This window comes from Typopeltis vanoorti, chromosome 18 (genome assembly GCF_054136105.1).
Source record: "Typopeltis vanoorti isolate ZY-2024b chromosome 18, IOZ_Tvanoo_1.0, whole genome shotgun sequence".
Lineage (NCBI taxonomy): Eukaryota > Metazoa > Arthropoda > Arachnida > Uropygi > Thelyphonidae > Typopeltis > Typopeltis vanoorti.
This window is the reverse complement of record NC_143566.1, coordinates 105753373-105775659: the sequence shown is the minus strand read 5'-3', so window position 1 is coordinate 105775659 and position 22287 is coordinate 105753373. Positions and strand designations below refer to the sequence as shown.

General features: G+C 35.2%; 1 protein-coding gene across 2 annotated transcripts in view; it reads left to right on the top strand.

Annotated features, from left to right (window-relative positions):
• LOC150097026 (lipid scramblase CLPTM1L) overlaps positions 1-22287 on the top strand; it is a 229277-nt gene that overhangs the window by 83838 nt on the left and 123152 nt on the right. For both annotated transcript variants that reach the window (XM_090408241.1, XM_090408242.1), the window contains exon 8: positions 12003-12097. In XM_090408241.1, coding sequence (XP_090264367.1) covers positions 12003-12097 — 95 coding nt within the window. The remainder of the gene's footprint in view (positions 1-12002; positions 12098-22287) is intronic.

Sequence of the window (22287 nt, the reverse complement as noted above, 5' to 3'; positions counted from 1 at the left end):
TATTCTGTTTCTGTTTGTGGCTGCAGTTTATTACTACTATCAAACAGAAATATCACATAGATATGTTATTTTGATCTGTATTCTCTTTACACACAATGAATAGTTGCTTGATATAAAAAAAAGTTGCTTAATATAAGTATGAACAAGCAGATAAAATATCCATACTTTTCTATGCCTAGCTGTTATGGGAGGTTGCCAGTGAAAATACTGAAACTTTTGAAGTTTCTGTAGCATGCATAACTTTTGGCATGAGTTTTCATTATCACACTGATAAAAGACAAATTCTGCACAAGATCTCATGTATCACCCTTTATTAAAACATTAATGAGCTCCTCAATTTTTGGTTATTAGTAGAGCAATATGTCATCCTCGCACATAAAAGGTTTCAAATATATTAGTTCAAGAGAGCCTCCATGCAGTTTGATGACATCACACTTCAACACAATATCTCCTACCTCTAATATAATTTGTGAATAATGGCTTCACACATGTAAGAGAAAACCAAATATAATTTATTACTTCTATATATTTCTCTCAATGTGTGATGAGCTTCTTTTAGGGAGAAGGAAAAAAAAAAATAATAAAATCTGGTAACATTTAAGTTCTAAATACAAGACCAAGTCATACAGCATATGTATAATAAACAGTAGAAAGAAACACTATTAGAATTCAGATACATGGGAATATATGTGTATAATTAATTAATTAATTTAAAAACAAATAAATAAAATATAAAAATTATAAACAATTAATAGCAATCACTTCTCAAAACTTAGAAATAGGCATGCAGTCTGTCTGATTAAGATTAGGATGGTGGCATGGGGGTTTTGTATGATTAAAAAAATAGATGACCAAATTTGAAGCTACTGTAGTATAGCATCTTGATACGATTCCAGTGAACTCTACTCTAGTCTCAATGGCATGAGAAGCAAGGCCTGAACCTTCAGAATCCAAAAATTTTATATAATCTTGATATTCTTCGATTCTAATAGTAGCAAAATAGCCAGTCTGTCCAAAGTAGCAGAGATGACATGAACTGGGCATCTGATAAACACCAGGCAAGGACAGAGGTGTTAATGTATATGTTTATCAAATATCCTGTTCTTGTCATCTTTACTACTTTGGACAGACTGGCCATTCTGCTAATATTAGAATATTTAGTTTTCTCTTATATGTGGGAAGTCATTATTCAAAAATTATATTATGACTAGCGCATGTCTCTATTAAACAACTAGTAACTTATATCCTACCTTTCCTTGAATGCACTGATTGACCCTGCCGATCTATTCCATTCATTCACCACTCTCTCCAAGCAAAAAATCTAATCCTCATACCCTAGTTAATGACACTCTTGTTTTGTTTCCAGGGGTGACCCATTGTTCTGCACCTCTGGGAAAGTGCTGAAATATTTCCTCTGAATCAGTCCTATAAATCCTTTTAGTATATCTACTGTTATATTCCCTCTTTTCTGCCTATAAGACAACAAAAGCAACCCACAAATCTTTCTGTTGTTCTTCTGAGTGTTCTGTAGACCATTCCCCATCTTTGTCACTTGCCATGACGAGGCAAGTGACAAATCCTATATATATGGACAAGAGATTAAGGGGAAAGTAAGAATTTGCTGATGTATTTGTTGAACAACTGGAAGTTTGGTTTTTGGATAAGATATGGAGTAAGAGTGAGAGAAGGAAGAAAAGCTGGTTCACTGTGCTGGACAATAAATGGATATTGACTGCAGCTTCTTGATAGTATCCCTCCAATTGAGCTAAAAGGTTTTAGCACAATTGGATGCCATCTAGACCAAAAGACTTGAGAACCAAATCTGTTCATTATTTTTCAGATTTCTTTCTGCTGAAAGACTAGAGAAGACATTGCAGAAGCTGGGAAATAATTTGCCATGATCACTTGAAGAAGAAGAATAATTTCAAGAGCTCTTCCTTATCTTTGGATGATGTTTCAGTGGTACTAATGGAATGTGTGGGAGGTGGGAATATGGAAGGAGAGAAGTTGCACTGTGGAAAGAACTAGAAGGTTGATTGCATTTTGAACAGGAGAGTACAAGATTTCTGCATTTGGCTCTTTAGAAAATCAGAACATGAGACTAGTTAGGTGAAGGACATTCCATAATGAAGGTAACCTGATCAAGGGTATGGGTTGAGTTACCAAATAGAATACTGATATTTACAGTACATTTGGAAAGAGAGAGCTGGTTGATCTCTGACATGGGCAGAATTGTGAGGATTATCTGGTATTTTGGTGAGCAGATGGACTGCACTTGACTCACTGTAACAAACTTGTGGTAATATAATAAACTGTTTATTCTCTAATAAACAGTTTGCCATAACGAATTTTGTTTAGAAATGGCATTGTGCCTATGAGATTCTGTTAGGACTTTTTGTTATATTGGGCAAGTTTGTTACAATGATGGTTGCTATAGAAGAGTCTACCTTATCTTTGGGCGATGTTCTGTGTGTGGTAGATGGTAATATGGAAGGAGAGAAGTTGCACCTCTGTATTTTATTGGATTGCTGCTTAGCGAATACCTAACCAATAGAAAAACCACCTTCCCATTCCATCCTCCTTGATGGAATTAAGAAAGTTAGTGTGAGTTGGAGACGCTGAAGTTCCCAAGGAAGGTGATCTTACCGTTTTGGTATTTGGAGGCTGTGTGAGATTGTAAAAACTTGAATTTCCATATATTATGTTGGAAACTTCAAAATGCTTGGTACTTTTGTAAACAGTTGGCCTAACTGTCATAAAAAATTATGATATTTGATCTGCTGATTCATCAGTTTTATTTGTCAAATGAGACCTCTTTAGTTCCCTTTATATTCATTATAGTGAATTCTTTATATTAATTATTCATTCTTTATATTCAGTTAAACAGAGTTAAATTGTTACTATTTAATTCTGCTTTAGTATGGTGAAATGTCATCCAATATTTTATGTAACAAAAAAAAAAAAATGTTATGATATTATGATTGAAAGCCCTTTGAATAATTGTTCAGGAACATTTTTTATTTTTATTTTACTGAGTTTATCTTTTTTCATACTCTAAGTGAAGTGCTTACTGGTTTGCCATATACTTGTCTATAATAAATTTAGTTTAATCCTTTATCCAAGTGTGAGCAAACAAAGTTTGCGCCTGAAAGTATCTTCGGGACTGAGGTAAGGTGGTACACACCAGGGCAACTCGTTGCAAAGGTGGAGCAAGCTACCAATACTCCTGTCTCAGTATCTCCTATCTCCTATAATAATAATAATGCAAAACCCATTTCCTTACGGATATGTCTAATGTTCTGCATTAAGGGAAGGGCCACTACCCAGACTAGTTTCGACCTTTATTGAGGTCTCTTTAGTGGGAGCCAGGCCCAAGCTGAGAAAGCTGAGATACCAGGCAGAAGCATTCGCAGGTCATCTCTACCTATAGGAGTTGCCAAATGGTGTGCCACCCATTTTTAATAAATTACTCTGGATTTAGAGAAAGATGTTGAAAGTTTATTTTTCACTTGGTTAGAGTATAATAAATTTAGTTTAATCCTTTATCCAAGTGTGAGCAAACAAAGTTTGCGCCTGAAAGTATCTTCAGGACTGAGGTAAGGTGGTACACACCAGGGCAACTCGTTGCAAAGGTGGAGCAAGCTACCAATACCCCTGTCTCAGTATCTCCTATGATGCAAAACACATTTCCTTACGGATATGTCTAATGTTCTGCATTAAGGGAAGGGCCACTACCCAGACTAGTTTCGACCTTTATTGAGGTCTCTTCAGTGGGAGCCAGGCCCAAGCTGAGATACCAGGCAGAACCTTTTATGGCAGAGCGACAGTAATAAAAACAATCGTCACCCCAATGCTGATGCACACTGTCAATATCACAGGCATCACACTGGCACAAGAAAATAAATTAACCAAAGAACTCCTGGATTTCTTCTGGAATGGGAGAAAACGCGAAGTAAAGAAAGAATACCTACAACTCAAACAGGAAGAAGGGGGTTATGCTCTGCCCGATCACAGAAGCTTGCTACAAGCAAACACGTTCAAAACCGTACGGAAGGCCTTAAACTCCAACCACATTTCTGGCCTACTAATTAGATATTTTATAGGACTTTTCCTCCCCCTCTTTGGGATCACGGACTATGCTGGACCCCGCGCAAGGGGGGTGCCCAAGTGGTACCGTACAGTAGTGAAATCGATCACAACACTCAGAGACAGAGGAATAGCAATCCTCACACACAAACCCAAAGCAATATACTGGGATTTCTTCCAACTTTCCAGGCGTGATACACCCAATCTTAGTACAAATAATGAAATTCTCTTCAGAAACATCAAAAATAGCTGGGGGCAGCCTTTTCATCGGGATCTAGCCTGGAGAATAGCCTACGGGCGGCTCCCGGTGAAACAGGTGAAATCCCGGCATGTACCTAACCCGTGCGACCCATTCTGCGATGTCTGCCGGGACGTGGAAACGGTAGACCACTTCTTTTATTTTTGCCCACCAGCCCAACGCATCTGGCGGAGACTCAGCACAGCATTGGGAATCCCCATGCTGACAGTAGAAGAGGTCGTACGACTACAATTCCCGCCACCAGTCCAAAAAACCCAAAAGTTCACTATCTTCCTAATCAATGTACTAAAATATCACATCTGGAAAGTACGGAAAAAATCCCAGGTACGAGACGCAAATTTAATGTATGCAAGAATAAGAAAAGGTTTCTTTTTCTACTTACCCAAATTTCTTGCACAAGAAAGGCACTTACTAGGAGACTTTAAATTTGTGAATCAATACTGCAAACCACCGACAATATGCTTTCTTATACAGGGACGCATCAGGCCCTGTATATCTCTTTAGAACCCAAAAAAACCCACCATCACCCCCCCCCACCCCAGGAAAAAGAATAACCACTCTGTCTCCCCTAGCCCCAAAGCTTTCGCTGGCACTGTTTCTTTACTCCAAACAAGGGGGGGAGAGCTGAGAACCCGGGCGACGAAGGCTTACTGCGAGGCAGTGCTGCTCCTCGTGAGCGGCATCTCCCGGGCCAGCTCTTCCCCATTCTAAGTCCCAGTGGTACCAGGTATACAAGTTCCTCAGAAAGTTCCTATTCACTCCTACTTACCGGACCTTAAGTCCTGTTATTTTAGATTTAAAATAAATATTTAAATAAGTCCTATTATTTACATCTTGTTTTAAAAAATAAAAAATAAAAAAATTACCTGGAATAAAAATAAGGATATTATATCTAGTAACATAAAAAGAACCTCCATTAACACTGGAGTAAATCATTACTTTAGATAAAATAATATGTGAACTATAGACAAAAGTCCATCTTTAACCTTTTTTCTGAACAGATAAATTGAGTTATGTTACAGGCCAATTAGCCATTAAGGCTAAACATATGTTACAGACCAATTAGCCATTAAGGCTAAACATATGTTACAGACCAATTAGCCATTAAGGCTAAACAGGTTGACTGAGGCCTCTTTTTACCTCCTACTCTATCTTATATCATACTCCTCTTTTACTGTCTGCTGATCCTCAGCATGCTTTATTCTCCAAAGGCCAATGATGAGAGACATGAACTCCCATTCTACCTCAATAAAGGTCGAAACTAGTCTGGGTAGTGGCCCTTCCCTTAATGCAGAACATTAGACATATCCGTAAGGAAATGTGTTTTGCATTATAGGAGATACTGAGACAGGAGTATTGGTAGCTTGCTCCACCTTTGCAACGAGTTGCCCTGGTGTGTACCACCTTACCTCAGTCCTGAAGATACTTTCAGGCGCAAACTTTGTTTGCTCACACTTGGATAAAGGATTAAACTAAATTTATTATACTCTAACCAAGTGAAAAATAAACTTTCAACAAATATACTTGTCTAGTTTTATCTGTCTATCTAATAATTTTGCATAGTACTGCAGCTGGTCACCTAAAACTGGTAAATTACCACTATTTTTTTTGTTAAATGTTTCTGAATGTTCAAAAACTGATACTGTAATTGCATTGTTTATTTTTTAGTGCGATCTGTTATTCATTTTTTTTATTTAAAAAAATTCTTGAATTTGTAATTTGCTTAAAAACGACCATTTTGATAGCAAAATACATGGAAAAAAAAGCAATAGAAAACATTACTAGTTAATTTGTTTAGGCCTATTTTTTATTGCCCATGAAATGTAAACCTGTAGTACGTTAAGTATGCTGAGTGGGCTGAGGATTTTTTTTTTTTCTATTCATTTTTTTGCATAGTCTGGAAATCTTGCTCTAGAGCTTAATCAGTGAAAAGTTGTTAAATATATTATTATAGTGTTCTCCTTTGAGTAGAATATTGTTTTATTTATTTTCATCTACATTTCTATCATTTTACTAAGACTATGTTAACATGTTTTGAAAATAACTGAATGATGTTGATTTTAAATGCATATAAAAATAGTGTACAATCGCTGTTCTTAAAAAATTCATTTATGAATTTTTTTCATTTCCTAATTTTTTCATTAGTCATAAAAATATGATATAGCACAGGGCTGTCCAAAACATGGCCCACAATGTGATTTTGTGGGGCTTGCCTGTGAATTTTGATTTTCATGAGCAAAAAAATAAAATAACAATTTGAATCAAATGCATATTAGATATTTTAATTCTATCATTAATCGATAATCTTGATGTTGGTAATTTTATTTGGCATTTTTACATCACTATATGCCCATGTATTTTTCAAATATCAGATGTGTCAAAGAAGCTTTCTTACACCATTTTGTTCCAATGCACATGATCCAGGCATTCACAGGGAACACAAGTGTGCAATTAGTGTTGTTTGTTTGTTTGTTCAGCTATCGAGGTTATGTAGCTGTTGCTCATGAAATTACTAGATACACATTGTGATTTATTTCCATGTTATCTTTAGTAATCTACTTAATAAATTTTATTACAACTTATCGTCAAACAAACAGAGATGTGCTCAACGGGAGCACATATCTTTGCGAAAGCACTTTTTCAATGATGAAATTCATAAAATCAAAGTACAGATATTCATTGACAGATAATTCTCTTGCAAATTTACTGTGATTGGCAACTACAAGCATCAGAATTGATATAGGTACTTTAGTAAATGAGCCGAATTACTGCAGATCTCTCTAAAATGAAATAAGCAATTATTGTTTCTTGTCTACTGTTTCAATAAAAACTTTTATAATCATCATGACTTTTTTTTTCTTATTTTCAAAGTGCTTGCTAAACCTAACTAATGGTAGGATTCTCCAAGAAATTTAATACATGTACTGTATTTATGATTCTGGATGCGGCCCTCAGATGAATCTTTTTTTTTAATTTGGCTCTCAGATTACTTAAGGTTGGACAGCCCTGATATAGCATATAGGAAGAGGAACTGAAACTCAAATCTGCCGACTCAATATATTGCAATGCTACAATAATTAAAATTGATTTGAGTACTTTTTTTTTTTTTTTGTTGTTGTTGTTTCTACAAATTGCATACTTTTAGTGCATTCATCTTGTAGATTTAATGAAACTAGTGTTGTTTGTTTGTTTGTTCAGTATAAAACTATGTGAAATTTGAGATCTTGGGGTGATGGTAGACAGTGGACTAAAGTTCTGAGGGCACATTGCAAGTATTGCTCATTATATTGCTGTTATGATAAAAAGTACATAGACATATAGGGATAAGGAGGTTGTGGTGCCGCTATATAAGGCATTGACCACACATAAACAGTTGTGCTCAGATTTGGTTGCCTGGTTTTCATTGTGATATGGAAACACTAGAGGGGGTTCAAAGATGAATGACCAAAGTGATATCAGGACTCTGGAGTGTTGGTTATGAAGAGCATTTGAGAGAATGTGGATTACAGAGTTTGGTGGATAGGAGGAAAAGAGGAGGTATGATAGAGACCTTCAAGTTAGTTAAGCGATTCTACCAGATTAATACAGAAGGAATTACAAAAAGAGTGGATGTTAAGATGAGAAGAACAAGAAGCCAACCCTGGAAGCTGCATAACGATGTACTGAAGAAGACTTGTATGAAGTAGGTTTTTTACATTGAGAGTTTTTGGTGAGTGCATTGTGAATGCAAGAAATGCCTCCCACGATAAGTCTGTTGACTACTCCATAGAAGTTACCAAAATAACAATAATATACAGCACTGTACTGAAGAATGAAATTAATGATTCTGGTATTTCATCTTTTCACAAGATGCATTATTAGGAGTACAATGCAAGACTAGCATGCATGCAGCCAAAACAAATAAAGTAAAAGTTGAACTTAGATCCTAGAAAGGAGAGAGGTGGGATACTATTTTTTAAATAACGTTTCACACAGCTAAAGGAAACTAGAATTTATTAAATACTCTGATATATGCAGTGGTGAGCTATAAGGGGTTCACACGAGCCCTTTGTTAAATTTTTCTCAAATTTGCGAGTCCATTGTTCTTGTTGTTTAATAATCTTGTAGAACTAGAAAATACCACTGCAGAATGTATACATGCTACTATAATTGCTACTTTAAATTCATATGGATTTTCTGATAACTATTTAAAAAATCATCTAATTGCATTTTGTTCTGATGGAGCTAGTGTAATGTTTAGAAATAAATCAGGTATTACAATCAAACTTTTACAAAAATTTCCCAACATTGTGATTTGGCATTGCGTAGCTCATCGTTTACAATTAGCATTAGACTATTCGATAAAAAACATTAAAGAAATAAATCATTTTGAAATATTTATGGATAAATTATATGCTTTTTATCATCAATCACTAAAAAAATCAACGAGACTTTAATGCAATTGCAAAAGACCTTGCTATCAAAAATTTAAAGATTGCAAGTGTGTTTGGACCATGATGGGCAGCTTGCAGTTTACGAACGGCTCTTGCTGTGTGGAGAAATTACCCAGCTTTATGCAAGCATTTTGCATCAAACAATAAATATAAGGGCTTTTTAAACCGACTTCTCAATTTGGAATTTTTAAAAGATCTAGCATTAATGATTGATATCCTACAGGAATTATCATATCTGTCAGAAGCTCTACAAAGTCGCAATATAAGTATTATAAGGGCTAAGCTAGCCTCCCTTTTTTTTTTTTTGCTCGACGATGCGAGCGCTTTGTTAAAATTTCCATAGCTCATCACTGGATATATGTATTTCACTCAGTGTAACATGAGCATCATTCAGGGAGAAAGTAGAATTGACTACATTTTTTTTAATAGCTGCTTTAAAAATAAACCAAGCCTGAATAAATATGGATGCATAAAGCTCCTGAAGATATGAGAAACAATAATTTTTATGTTCCCTGTGCAACAGCTAAGCACCAGCAACAAACAGCAGCCTTGGGGGATCCAAGCCTGAGCTTAAGTAGCTCAGACTGCAAGTCTGAACTGAATCTGAATAAATATGAATGCATAAAGCACCTGAAGATCTGAAAAACTTGCTGTTTAGCAGTATGTATGCAAGTAATGTGAAATTAATTACTCCTACTTTCATGACTCCTCCATTTCTAACACATCTGTTTAAGTGCTTTTTAGAAGGAAAGCAACTGAAATTTCTTGGTTAAGGTCTTGCTGCAAAAATTTTCTTCTGTTTAATCTGTAAAGCAGTGCAATTGGCAGCCTGGTTGGCCAAGTGGTTAGTAGAAGTGGATGACTTACCCACTCTCCATCCAACAGGTCGCAGGTTCGAATCCTGCCATGGGCATTCATGATTGTTTTTAGGTGGAAGATAAATTTCATTACCCGGTGTGAGACCACCTCCCTGCTTATTGGAGGCCTGAAGTGGCTGAATAAGTTCCATGTTTGGTCTCTAGAGCAGAGTTTCTTGACAATGTAGAAATAAATAAAATAAAATTATTATTATTATATATATATATATATATAATAATAAATCCTGGAGAAAATAAATCCTTACCTTCCCATAGTACAAATTTATTATAGGTTTAGTAATAACCTTTTGTGGGTGGTAACCACATAAAGAATTTTTTTTCATGCTGGTGCTTAGCTGTTGCACAGGGAACATTTTATGTTCCCTGTGCAACAGCTAAGCACCAGCAACAAACAGCAGCCTTGGGGGATCCAAGCCTGAGCTTAAGTAGCTCAGACTGCAAGTCTGAACTGAATCTGAATAAATATGAATGCATAAAGCACCTGAAGATCTGAAAAACTTGCTGTTTAGCAGTATGTATGCAAGTAATGTGAAATTAATTACTCCTACTTTCATGACTCCTCCATTTCTAACACATCTGTTTAAGTGCTTTTTAGAAGGAAAGCAACTGAAATTTCTTGGTTAAGGTCTTGCTGCAAAAATTTTCTTCTGTTTAATCTGTAAAGCAGTGCAATTGGCAGCCTGGTTGGCCAAGTGGTTAGTAGAAGTGGATGACTTACCCACTCTCCATCCAACAGGTCGCAGGTTCGAATCCTGCCATGGGCATTCATGATTGTTTTTAGGTGGAAGATAAATTTCATTACCCGGTGTGAGACCACCTCCCTGCTTATTGGAGGCCTGAAGTGGCTGAATAAGTTCCATGTTTGGTCTCTAGAGCAGAGTTTCTTGACAATGTAGAAATAAATAAAATAAAATTATTATTATTATATATATATATATATATATATATATATATATATATATATATATGGAGAAAATAAATCCTTACCTTCCCATAGTACAAATTTACTATAGGTTTAGTAATAACCTTTTGTGGGTGGTAACCACATAAAGAATTTTTTTTTTAAATAAAAAAAAAATTACCATTTCCTCTATCCAGGGTACCTAAAAATAATCATTTGCTTAACAGGCCTTTAGCTTTATGAGCAGTGAAGTGCCAGTCATCTTTTATTATTCTTATAAAAACAATTAGACTTACAAAAAATGGACCTAAAACTATTCAATGGCTTACTGCTATGTACAACAATATCCTGGACTCTGGCATACTTCCATCAATTTTTAAAAGATCTAAAATCATTGCTGTCTTAAAACCTGGTAAAGACCCTACAATTGCTTCCAACTACCGTCCTATTGCCTTGTTAAATATCTGCCTGAAACTTCTCCAAAGAATGCCATACAACAGAATTTCTTCAAGTATATATAACAGAACTCCACAGGAACAGGCTGGCTTCAAACCTGACAGAAGTTGTTGTGATGAAGTACTGCCCTTGACAACCTTTATAGAGAACGGTTATGAAAAACAATTGAAAACAGTAGCGGTATTCGTGGACCTCTCTGCTGCCTATGACACAGTGTGGAGACAGAGTCTTATCTTAAAATTCCTAGAAACTAACCCATCACCAAAACTAGCCAACCTAATTAATCAAATACTAACAGACAGATGGATACAAGTATCTCTCAATGAATCCCAAAGTAAATTCTTTAAGATTAAAAATGGCCTACCTCAGGGGTCAGTTCTTGTCTCATTGCTCTTTAACTTATATATTAGTGATATCCTACAGACAGCATCATGGAGATTCATGTATGCTCAATCTTCCTAGACATGTATGGACCACTTTAAATCAGATCAGAACATCACATGGGAGATGTAAGTATCTCTTGCATAAATGGAACTGGTCCGATACTCCAAACTGTGAATGCGGAAGAGGGATCCAGACTATCAATCACACTGTGCTTGAGTGCCCTATCAACTCAGTCTCGGGTTCTAAAGAGGACTTTTTTAAACTGACTCCAGAATCCCTGGAGTGGATCCGGGATTTAAGGATTAAGCTCTGACTCCTGATTCTTAATTTTGATGTTTAATCATTTCAACCTAGTGTATCCCTTTTAATATGATTTTTACAATTAATTTTATGCTGTTTTATGTAATTTGTATGTTTTATTCTGAGACCTGTACATCATCATACACTAAATAAATAATAACTTACAAAAAATACATTAGAGGAAAAAAATTTTCACTTAAGAAATACTGTGTTACAATGCTTGCTTGCTTTTTTTTTTTTTTTTTTTTTTTTTTTTTTTTTACTTCTGCCTTTATTTAGTTTAAATTTTTATGTTCAAATTTTAGGTTTTACTGAAAAAGATACTGATGAGGTAAAAGGAATATTCTTTGATACTAGCATCTACTTGCTCCTATTGACATTCTTTGTTTCTGCTTTCCATGTAAGTTTCAATTTTTAACTTACCTTTTTTTATATACATATATTTGTAAGTTTATGAGAAATTTCTGGAATATTCCTGTCACAAAATGGGGAGGAGGAGGAGGAATTATCTCCTGAAGTATTGTGAATATTGATAGTTTAATCACCAAGCATTCCAGATGAAAATGGATTAAACCATTTCCATTTGAAATTCCAAATTTCTTAGAATTTTTTTTAGAATGATTAATTAGTGATAATTGATACTCTTTAGTTGGGAAGACTTAAGCACAAGAGTTTTTTTTTTTTTTTCCCTCCAGAAACTCAAGTGATTCCTTATGTAAAATAGACAAATGTCCCAAGAATATGCACTGATATTGATTATATTGTTGGAAAGGCTTATACGTTGGTCATCCATAACGGTATTATTTAAGGATAACAATGTTTACTATATATTAATTAGAAAAACTTTTAATTAATACTTCCAATATTTTGCCATCTTTGAGTAATTGCCATCTTTAAGTAACAAAAAACAAATTGATATATGCTTGTAGGCATACATAGGGAAGTATGACTGAAGCAGAAACAACAAAGAGAAGTCTACAGTCCTAACATAGTCTCCTAGTGCATTTGAGAGGCACTGCTCTAGTGGACTTGGGTGGGTATTTTCTTGATTCTTGGACTGAAATTGTGAGAATCAGTAATTTCCAGATTTGAGGCAGTTTTATACAATCATATATATTGAGGTTAGGGTAGTTTCTTAAGGCCAATGTTCTCTATAAGCTGTGTGTGTGTGTACGCACACACTCTAGTAAAAAAAAATGAGTAATAATTAATTGTGCATACACTGAATAACGGTGTGTACAATTTTTTTTTTCTTCGGAATTTCCAATTTACAGTCAATAATTTTTTAATGTAATATAAAAATGAATTATAATAAATCATACTTATCTCTTATTAAATAAAATAAGTTCTTGAATGTCTCCACTCCAATATTACTCTAATCCATTCCAACTTAATACACTCAAATTAGTTATGTTTACCCTTTGTTGTATGGGCAAACTAACATTAACCTCACAAGTTGCAGAAACATATTTGTTTAAATTATCTACTATCTAGATAATACAATCACTCGATCTCATGAAAACAGTGATGGATATTTTGTACCTATATGGATTTAAGCAAATTAATTTAGTGCTCACAATTTTACAAGTCATAGCTAGACAAAAAAAGGAAAACATTAATATGAAAAATATTACATAAGCAGTTTAGTGCATTAACCATCAAAATATTGCTGTTGAAATTCAAGTAGAAAAGACCTGCAATTTCTTTAAATTTGAGTGGCTGGACAAACGTGTTCAACTGGCAATGTCAAAGAACAACATGTGAGTTGCACTCGGTGAAATATTAGATATGACAAGGATGAAAGAGTTATGTACTTGTGTTGTAAATTATGAGTTTGTGGCTTGTGAAATTTTGCTAACGTGAGAACAGGCTACTTCACACATTAAGTCTGAACCTGGAAACTTTTGCACAAAATTGTTTTTCATGTGCTCATGGGTTGACAAAAATTAGAGGGAACATTGCTTAAGACTGAAGTGGATTCCAGAAACAGTCCTTCATATTTGAATTACTTCTGTGGAGTAAGGTGGCCTTTTTCCATAGTATCTTGTGGTTGGTGTCCAAGTCATGGCCAGCAAGCTGTGAGTGACTGTGGTGGTAGAACCAGACGTAGTCCGTTCTACTTGTTTGGCCATGATATGACAACTTGCAACTGTATGGAACCTAATAGAGTATGTCTAGAAACTGTGGCTGGTCTTTGGCGAAGCATGTGTCGTGAATAAGGAATGATGATTTTAATAAGGATACAATATTTTTATATGGTCTAATTAATATATAATATACATTGTTAATTTCCTTAATAATACTGTTATGTCACTGATATAGTAATCTGCGCAGTTAGCCTAGTGGCTTTGCGCTTTACAACCATATGCCTAGGGAAGGAGTGTCCTAGGTTCGATTCTCGTCAACGACATGAGGAGCTTGAGGATCTTTCTCATCTATAGCCAAGTTAGCCGGTCTTGGGCATGGACAGCAGGGTTTATTCCGCCAATTTATCTGGTGTTTTTCATCCCGCAAGTAGGCAAACCGGTCTGAGGACACACACAGATTACAGTCAGGAATACTGACCCAGCCATAGGTATGATTCGTCAGTCTATGCCGGGTCCAGAGCCCGGATAAAATTTGGGCAGACTAGATGGTACTGTGAACTCCCGTAAAAAGGGGGAATGCAGTATCATCACATGGAATTTATTTATTTACTGATATAGTAGACTGTATGGATAAGATTATCAACAAGCCATGAGTGACTGTAGTATTAGTCACTCACTCAATTATAGCATAAGTTAAGTTTTATAAGTTGCCAGGTTACTACTTAGCTGTAACAGGTGATGGAAATTTTCTGATTTTGATTTATTTCACAGAATAAATTGTCTCATTATTGCAGCTGTAATACATATTACATTAATTCTCCAAATGAAAACAGTGTATTGAAATTAGAGCTTATTAAAATTTATTTGAGATAATTTTCAATAAAATAATTTGAGAAAAAAAATGTCATCATCATCATCAAATTCCTACCATGTACCCCCAAGGGTTTACAGGATATGATAGTACTACATGAAAAAATTATATCATTACTAACTTCCTATATACAATTTTCCTCCAAATCAGTCTGTTACTTGTCAAGACTCCAACATTATCAGATCTGACATTTCTATTGTCTAAGGCAATTTGTACTTTATCAATCCACCTATATCTTGGTCTTCCTCTGGGTCGTTTTCCTGCCAACCTGGCAGAGAACACATGTTTTGCTAATCTTTCCTTGCCCATTCTGTTTAGGTGACCATACCACCTGAGATTAGCTCTGCTAAAGCATTCCTTAATGCAGACAATGTCAAGTTCTTTCCTAATATCCTCATTTTTAATATGATATTGCCATTGATGCCATCTGACTCTCATATCTGCGGTCTCTATTCTTTGGTCAAGTGTTTTACTTCTGACCCAGCTCTCAGATCCATAAGTTAAAACTGGTTTGAACACTGTCTTGTATACAGCTAATTTAGTGTTCCGACTAATTTCTCTCTTATTCCATATGAATTTATTCAACTGACTTCCCACCATACCAGCTTTGCTGATTCTGTTGTCTATTTAATTTACCATCTTCAGTAAAAATCGTGCCTAAGTAGCTGAAATGTTTTACTTGTTCCACAGGTTCTCCCACAACACAGTTGACATTTTCAATAATTCTGCCTATTTTCATTGTCTTTGTCTTTTTATTGCTGACCTTCATACCATATCTATTACAACAGCTATTCAATTTAGTCAGAGAATCTTGCAGACTTGTAGCGGATTTATTTAGAAGTATAACATCATCCGCATAAAGCAAAGAGCTGATATTAACATCTCCAATTTTGATATCATGTTTAATACCACTTTCCTTCATAATGTGATCCATATAGATAATGAATAACAGAAGGGATAATGTACATCCTTGTCTCACACCAGATTTAACATTAAACCATCTTCCTGTACTTCCTTCAATTCTAACTGCTGACTTACAACTCAAATAAAGACTAAGTATTGCTTGATATAATGCCCCATTGACACCATATAACTGCAGCATATTGAATAGCTTCTCTCTTGGTACCTTATCATATGCCTTTTCCAAATCGACAAAACTTAAATACAGATCTTTGTTATATTCCCATGCTTTCTTGACTATTTGTCGTAAAGTGAAGATCTGATCCTGACAGCCTCTGTTTGGCCTGAATCCAGCTTGTTCTTCACCAAGCTTTTCTTCCACAATTCTTCTCAACCGTTTCTCAAGTATACTTGCATAGATTTTGCCAGGAACACTCAGTAGGAAAATACCTCTGTAATTCTCACATTCAGTTTTATTTCCCTTTTTATATATGGGTACTATGAGAGCTCTACTCCAATCATCGGGAATTCGTCTCTCTGTCCAGGCTTTCTGAACTATGCAGTGCAGCCACTGTAAGACTCTTATACCACCATACTTCAACATTTCTGGTCGAATATCATCTACTCCAGCTGCCTTTCCACATTTCAAACCTTTGATGGCTTTTTCTACTTCAAGTATGGATATGTATTCCTGACTGCATGCCTGGTCAGTGTTTTTTACCACTGTGCTGTCATCACTGTTTGCTTCATTTAGCAGTTTTTCAAAGTAATTACTCCATACGTCAAGGATATCTTTTATTCCAGTTTTCATGTCACCTTTATCATCTCTAACTCCTTTTACAGCACTCTTTCCTCCATTCCTAAGCTTCTTCAACAACCTCCAGAATATTTTCCCACCTTCTTGATATTTATTTTCTATATTCTTGCCAAAGTCCTCCCATGACTTTTGTTTAGCTAGTTTTACACAGTGTTTATTGTTCAGTGTTTTTTACCACTGTGCTGTCATCACTGTTTGCTTCATTTAGCAGTTTTTCAAAGTAATTACTCCATACTTCAAGGATATCTTTTATTCCAGTTTTCATGTTTCAAGCATTCTTGCATTTGTCTCTATATTCTCTAAGAGCACAAGCTGACTTATTTGACAGGAACTTTTGATATGCTTTCTTCTTTTCCTTCACTGCCTCTTTAACTTCCTGTGTTCACCAGGGAGTTCTGATTTTTCTATCCTTGCACACAACCTCACCACATGCCTCTCTGGTTGAATCAATCAGTATTTTCTTGAAGGCTTGCCACTGAATCTCCAAGGTTTGGTTCCTATTCTCAAACTCTTTCATTTTTTCTTCAATAATCTTTGTGTATTTTAGTCTACAGTTCACATCTGAGAGCTGCTCAACTTTTATTCGCTATAAAACTTTCTTACATGTTATTCTTTTCAATATGAAATTCAATTTTATCCTGCTCAAGACTAAATAGTGATCACTTCCAATTTCAAATCCTCTGTATACTCTGGTGTCCTGCACCAGGGAGAAAACATCACTATCAACAATAACATAGTCAATGAGACTTTTCTTATTCCTAGCCTCTTCTCTCCATGTGAATTTGTGCACATTTTTATGTTGGAACATGGTGTTAGTAATAACCAGTCCATGTCTTGAGCAGAAATCCAACAGATATTTGCCATTATTATTAGCTTTGCTCTTTTCTCCAAATTTTCCCAAAATATTTTTGTATGTCTCACAATCATTTCCTACTCTGCTATTTAGATCCCCAACAAGGACCAACTTTTCATTTTTCATTGTGTCAGTTGCTTTTTCTAAAGCATCAAAAAATTCCTCCACTTCTACCTTAGTAGAACCTTCTGTGGGACCATAGGCACAAATAAGTCTCATGGTCCAGTTCTCCATTCTCATATTTGCCCACATTACTCTACTTGAGACTGCCTGCCATTCAAGAAGATTAGCCTCGTATTTTGTGTTGAATACTATGGCTACTCCTTCTTTTCCTTGATTGTCATTGCCTGAATATAACATTTTGTATTTATTGCTCAGAAAGATCTCACCAGTTTTGGTCTGTTTTGTTTCAGTCACCCCTATTATGTCGATCTGGTACTTATCTAATTCCTCAGCTAGCTCCATTTCTTTGCCATTCAGGCTTCTTACGTTGATAGTACCGATCTTTAACTTTGGTGATGTTGAGTTGGGGTTTGTTTTCAGATTTGTTCCAGTAGCTGACTTTTCGCTGTTCGCCCTGGTTCCCTGCAAAAACAACGGGGGCCTTGTTTAACCGGGCGACGCCCCAGCCGGCATGAAATTTTGTCATGTTGTACCATCATTTTTTTTATTTTGGTTTAACCAATAAGAATACAATTTGGTCGGCTAAATCCCCAGTTGCCAGCCCATCCTCGTTTGTTCAGTATCCAAGTAGATACCCAACAGGGTGCACCACGAGAAGGTGAGGATTGGACATTAGGTCAGAAGCCCTGGTCGGGTCTCTGCATTCCTTTAAAGGCTATGTGGAGGTCTCCTCTCAGTTATACAGCTTTGACCCTTAAGCACCCTGAAAAAAAAAAAATCACTCAAAAAGAGAAAAAAAATGTTCTCATCTTAAATTATCTGAAATGAATTTTTAATGAGATCATTTGAAAAAAAAGTTAGCTTACAGTGTTGCAGATGATTTTACCTGTGATATTGTGACCCAAGTTAAAAAAAAAAAAAAAGTTTCTACATCGACAATACAAATTAGCTCTTATTGGAATGAAAAATATTTATTATAATGAATAACTTTTATTATAATGAGAAATATTTTAGACATGGAGTTCAAGGACTTTTCACAGGAAGGTGCTCTACATCACACTGTCTGATTCTGTGTTGGTTTAAAACATTTGAGGTTTCATTGTTATTAGTTCCATTAACAGATTTTTTACAAATTGGCTTAATATTTATAACATCTATTTTGCACATCTCTTATTTTGACTTATTCTAAAACACTATTAATTGCATCACTTCATGTAGATCTTGGTCTTGGTTCTTTTGCTGCTTTTTTTTTTTTTTTCTATTCTGAGTCTTCTGTTCACTTCCCTAATTCCCTTCAGAACTGCCATATCTGCAGTTGCCATTTACTTTGTAAGCTGTTTTATATTTGTAACCCTAGTATTAGTTCCATATGGTAATTCAATTGAACACTGTCTTCTATACTGCTAGTTTATGCATTGATTACTTTTTCTTGTTTCACACAAATTTATTCAACTTACAACGTATCATACCAGGTTCACTTATTCTTTTATTAATTTTCATAATAAATTAATTTATCATTTTCTCTAAATTGTGCAGAGTAACTAAAACATACTGCTGGCTCTACCATGTTTACTCTTGAGCATGCAACTGAAATTATACCTATCTTCCTATTTTCATATGCATTTATTGCTGATTTTTAAAACCAGAAGTTTTCAGCAGTTATTTGGTTCAAGTATCTACATGAATTGTAGTGGATTTATTTACAAGGATAGTATCTGGATAATGTAAAGAATTATGTGTTTTGGCAATGGGTTTAATATTTCTTCTTAATAATATGCATAAGGACAAGAGGTTCTGTAGAGGTAATACCTACGTACCAGGTTGACCAGGCACTGGTGCCCATTCATAGCCACATTGTACCCTGGATTATAATAAAATTAGTTTAATCCTTTATCCAAGTGTGAGCAAACAAAGTTTGCGCCTGAAGTATCTTCAGGACTAGGGTAAAGTGATACAACACCGTGTTGTATCACTTTACCCTAGTCCTGAAGATACTTCAGGCGCAAACTTTGTTTGCTCACACTTGGATAAAGGATTAAACTAATTTTATTATACTCTAACCAAGTGAAAAAAAAAAAAATAAAATAAAATAAAAAAAAAAAAATAAACTTTCAGTACCCTGGATTAGATTTGCAGATAACATTGCATTGATTACTGACTCAGAAAAAAAGAACTGCAAAATGTTTTGCAGGTTATGAAGAGAATTAAAAAAAAAATGACTATAAATACCAAAAAAACAAAATCCTGATCATGAATCGAAACCCAATAGTTGCTGAAGTGATCTTACTAATTAATGAAACAATACTTCAAGTTTTAAATATTTATGAAGTGTAACAGAAGGTAGAAGTGAAAGAGACATAAGATGTAGAATTTCAGTGATAAGGAATCTTTAACAAAGATGAGATATTTATTCTCCTCCAACGTAATTTTGGAACTACAAAAAAAAAAAAAAAAAAAAAAAGAGATTTCAAGAACTACGTATCCAAGTGATTAAGGGAGGCATCGCCTAGTTAAAGAAGACCCCATTGTTTTCTCCTTGGAACCAGGGCAAAAAATCAGCTACTGGAATAAATTCTGAAATACATTCCAACTCAACATCACCAGAGTTCAAGATCGGCAATATAAGAAGCCTGAATGGCAAAGAAATGGAACTAGCAGAAGAAGAATTGGATAAGTACCAGATCGACATAATAGGGGCAACCGAAACAAAAAAAAGATAAAAATTGGTGAGATCTTTCTGAGCAATAAATACAAAATGTTATATTCAGGCAATGACAATCAAGGAAAAGAAGGAGTAGCCATAGTATTCAACACTAAATACGAGGCTAATCTTGAATATGCATTGATTACTTTTATGAATGGCATCTTGAATGGCAGGCAATATCAAGTAGAGTGATGTGGGCAAATATTAGAATTGGGAACTGGATAATGAGACTTATTTGTGCCTATGTAGGTTGGAACATTAACTTCTAAGAAAGAAGAAGTGTAGGAATTTTTTCTAAGGTAGAAGTATAGGAATTTTTTGAGGCTTTAGAGAAAACAACTGACACAGTGAAAAATAAAAAGTTGTTGGTCCTTGTTGGGGGTCTGAATAGCAGAGTAGGAAATGATTGTCAGACATACAAAAATATATTGGGAAAATTTGGAGAAAAGAGCAAAGCTAATAATAATGGCAAATACCTGTTGGATTTCTACTCAGGACATGGACTGGTTATCGCTAACACAATGTTCCAACATACAAATGTGCACAAATTCACATGGAGAGAAGAGGCAAGGAATAATAAAAGTCTTATTGACTATGTCATTGTTGATAGTGATGTTTTCTCCCTAGTGCAGGACACCAGAGTGTACAGAGGATTTGAAATTGGAAGTGATCACTATTTAGTCTTGAGCAGGATAAAATTGAATTTCATATTGAAAAGCAGAACATTTTAGAAAGTTTTAAAGCGAATAAAAATTGAGCAGCTCTCAGATGTGAACTGTAGACTAAAATACACAAACATTATTCAAGAAAAAATGAAAGAATTTCAGAATAGGAACCAAACCTTGGAGATTCAGTGGCAAGCCCGGAAGAAAACATTGATTGATTCAGCAAGATAGGCATGTGGTGAAATTGTCTGCAAGGATAGAAAAATCAGAACTCCATGGTGGACACAGAAAGCTAAAGAGGCAGGGAAGGAAAAGAAGAAACGAAAGATCCTGGCAAATAAGTCAGCTTGTGCTCTTAGAGAATACAGAGACAAATGTAAGAAAGCTTTAAAGAAAGTTTTTTTTAAAAAAAAAACTTTCTTTAAAGCTTTGTCATTTACACTGTGTAAAACTAACTAAAAAAAGTCATGAGAAGACTTTGGTAAGAACATAGAAAATAAATATCAGGAAGATGGCAAAATTATTATTATTATTATACGGGCACCTCCATGGAGTCTGAAGACTCACCACAGGAGACCTAATCTATCCACACAATCTACATACCTCTCTTTGAATCCTTGACTGTGGCAACACCCATTCCACTCACTCACAACTCCCCAAGTAAAAAATGTAGTCCTCACACCCCTATTAACCACACCTTTATTCAACTTCCAGGATTGATCCCTTGTTCTGGTTCCTTTAGCCAAGTGCTGAAACATTTACCCTGCATCTATCGTATAGAACTCCTTAAGTAAACGGAAATGTGAAATTTACATTTACATTGCTGTTATAAAAAGTTTATAAATTACTAAGGCATGACAACCCTTCACAAAGCCACGTTGATCCTCATACAGTATCATATTTTTATCTACCCATTCTTGAATTATTTTTTTACCAATTTTTCTAATACTTTTTACCACCATGCCTGAGATACTGATTGGTCTATAATTGCTAGTGTAGTCTTAGTACCTCCCTTACGCACAGGAATAGTTTTGCCTTCTTTCCACTCCCTTGGAACTCTACCAGAGCTGAGACTTAAATTAAACAGCTGAGTCAAAGGCATTGCTAGTTCTCTTGCACATTCTCACAAAACCCTACCTGATATCCCATCTAATCCCACAGCTGTATTTACATTGAGATTCTGCAGTATTGTAAGAACCTCCAATTCATCTACCTCTTTCCCCACATTAGTGTCTGTCACATAGGTTAAAGCAGTAACCTCAATAGGAAGAAATACTCATATATGCATGCAAATTAGTCACTCAGTAACTCAACTATTTTATCCACTTCTGTTTCATCGTGACCATCGTCACTCGTTAAGGTTAATCTCCCATTGTCATTCTTCCTCTTACTTCCAACATAATGAAAGAACTCTTTGGAATTTCCTTTGGCCTGTTCGGCTAGATTCTTCACATAATCTGATTTTGCCTTCCTTGTTTGAGTATTGTACTGTTCATGAGTTTGCTGATCGCCTTTCTCTTTATATCCCCTCCACAGCAATTTCTTCTTCTGCAGCTCATGCTTAATGATA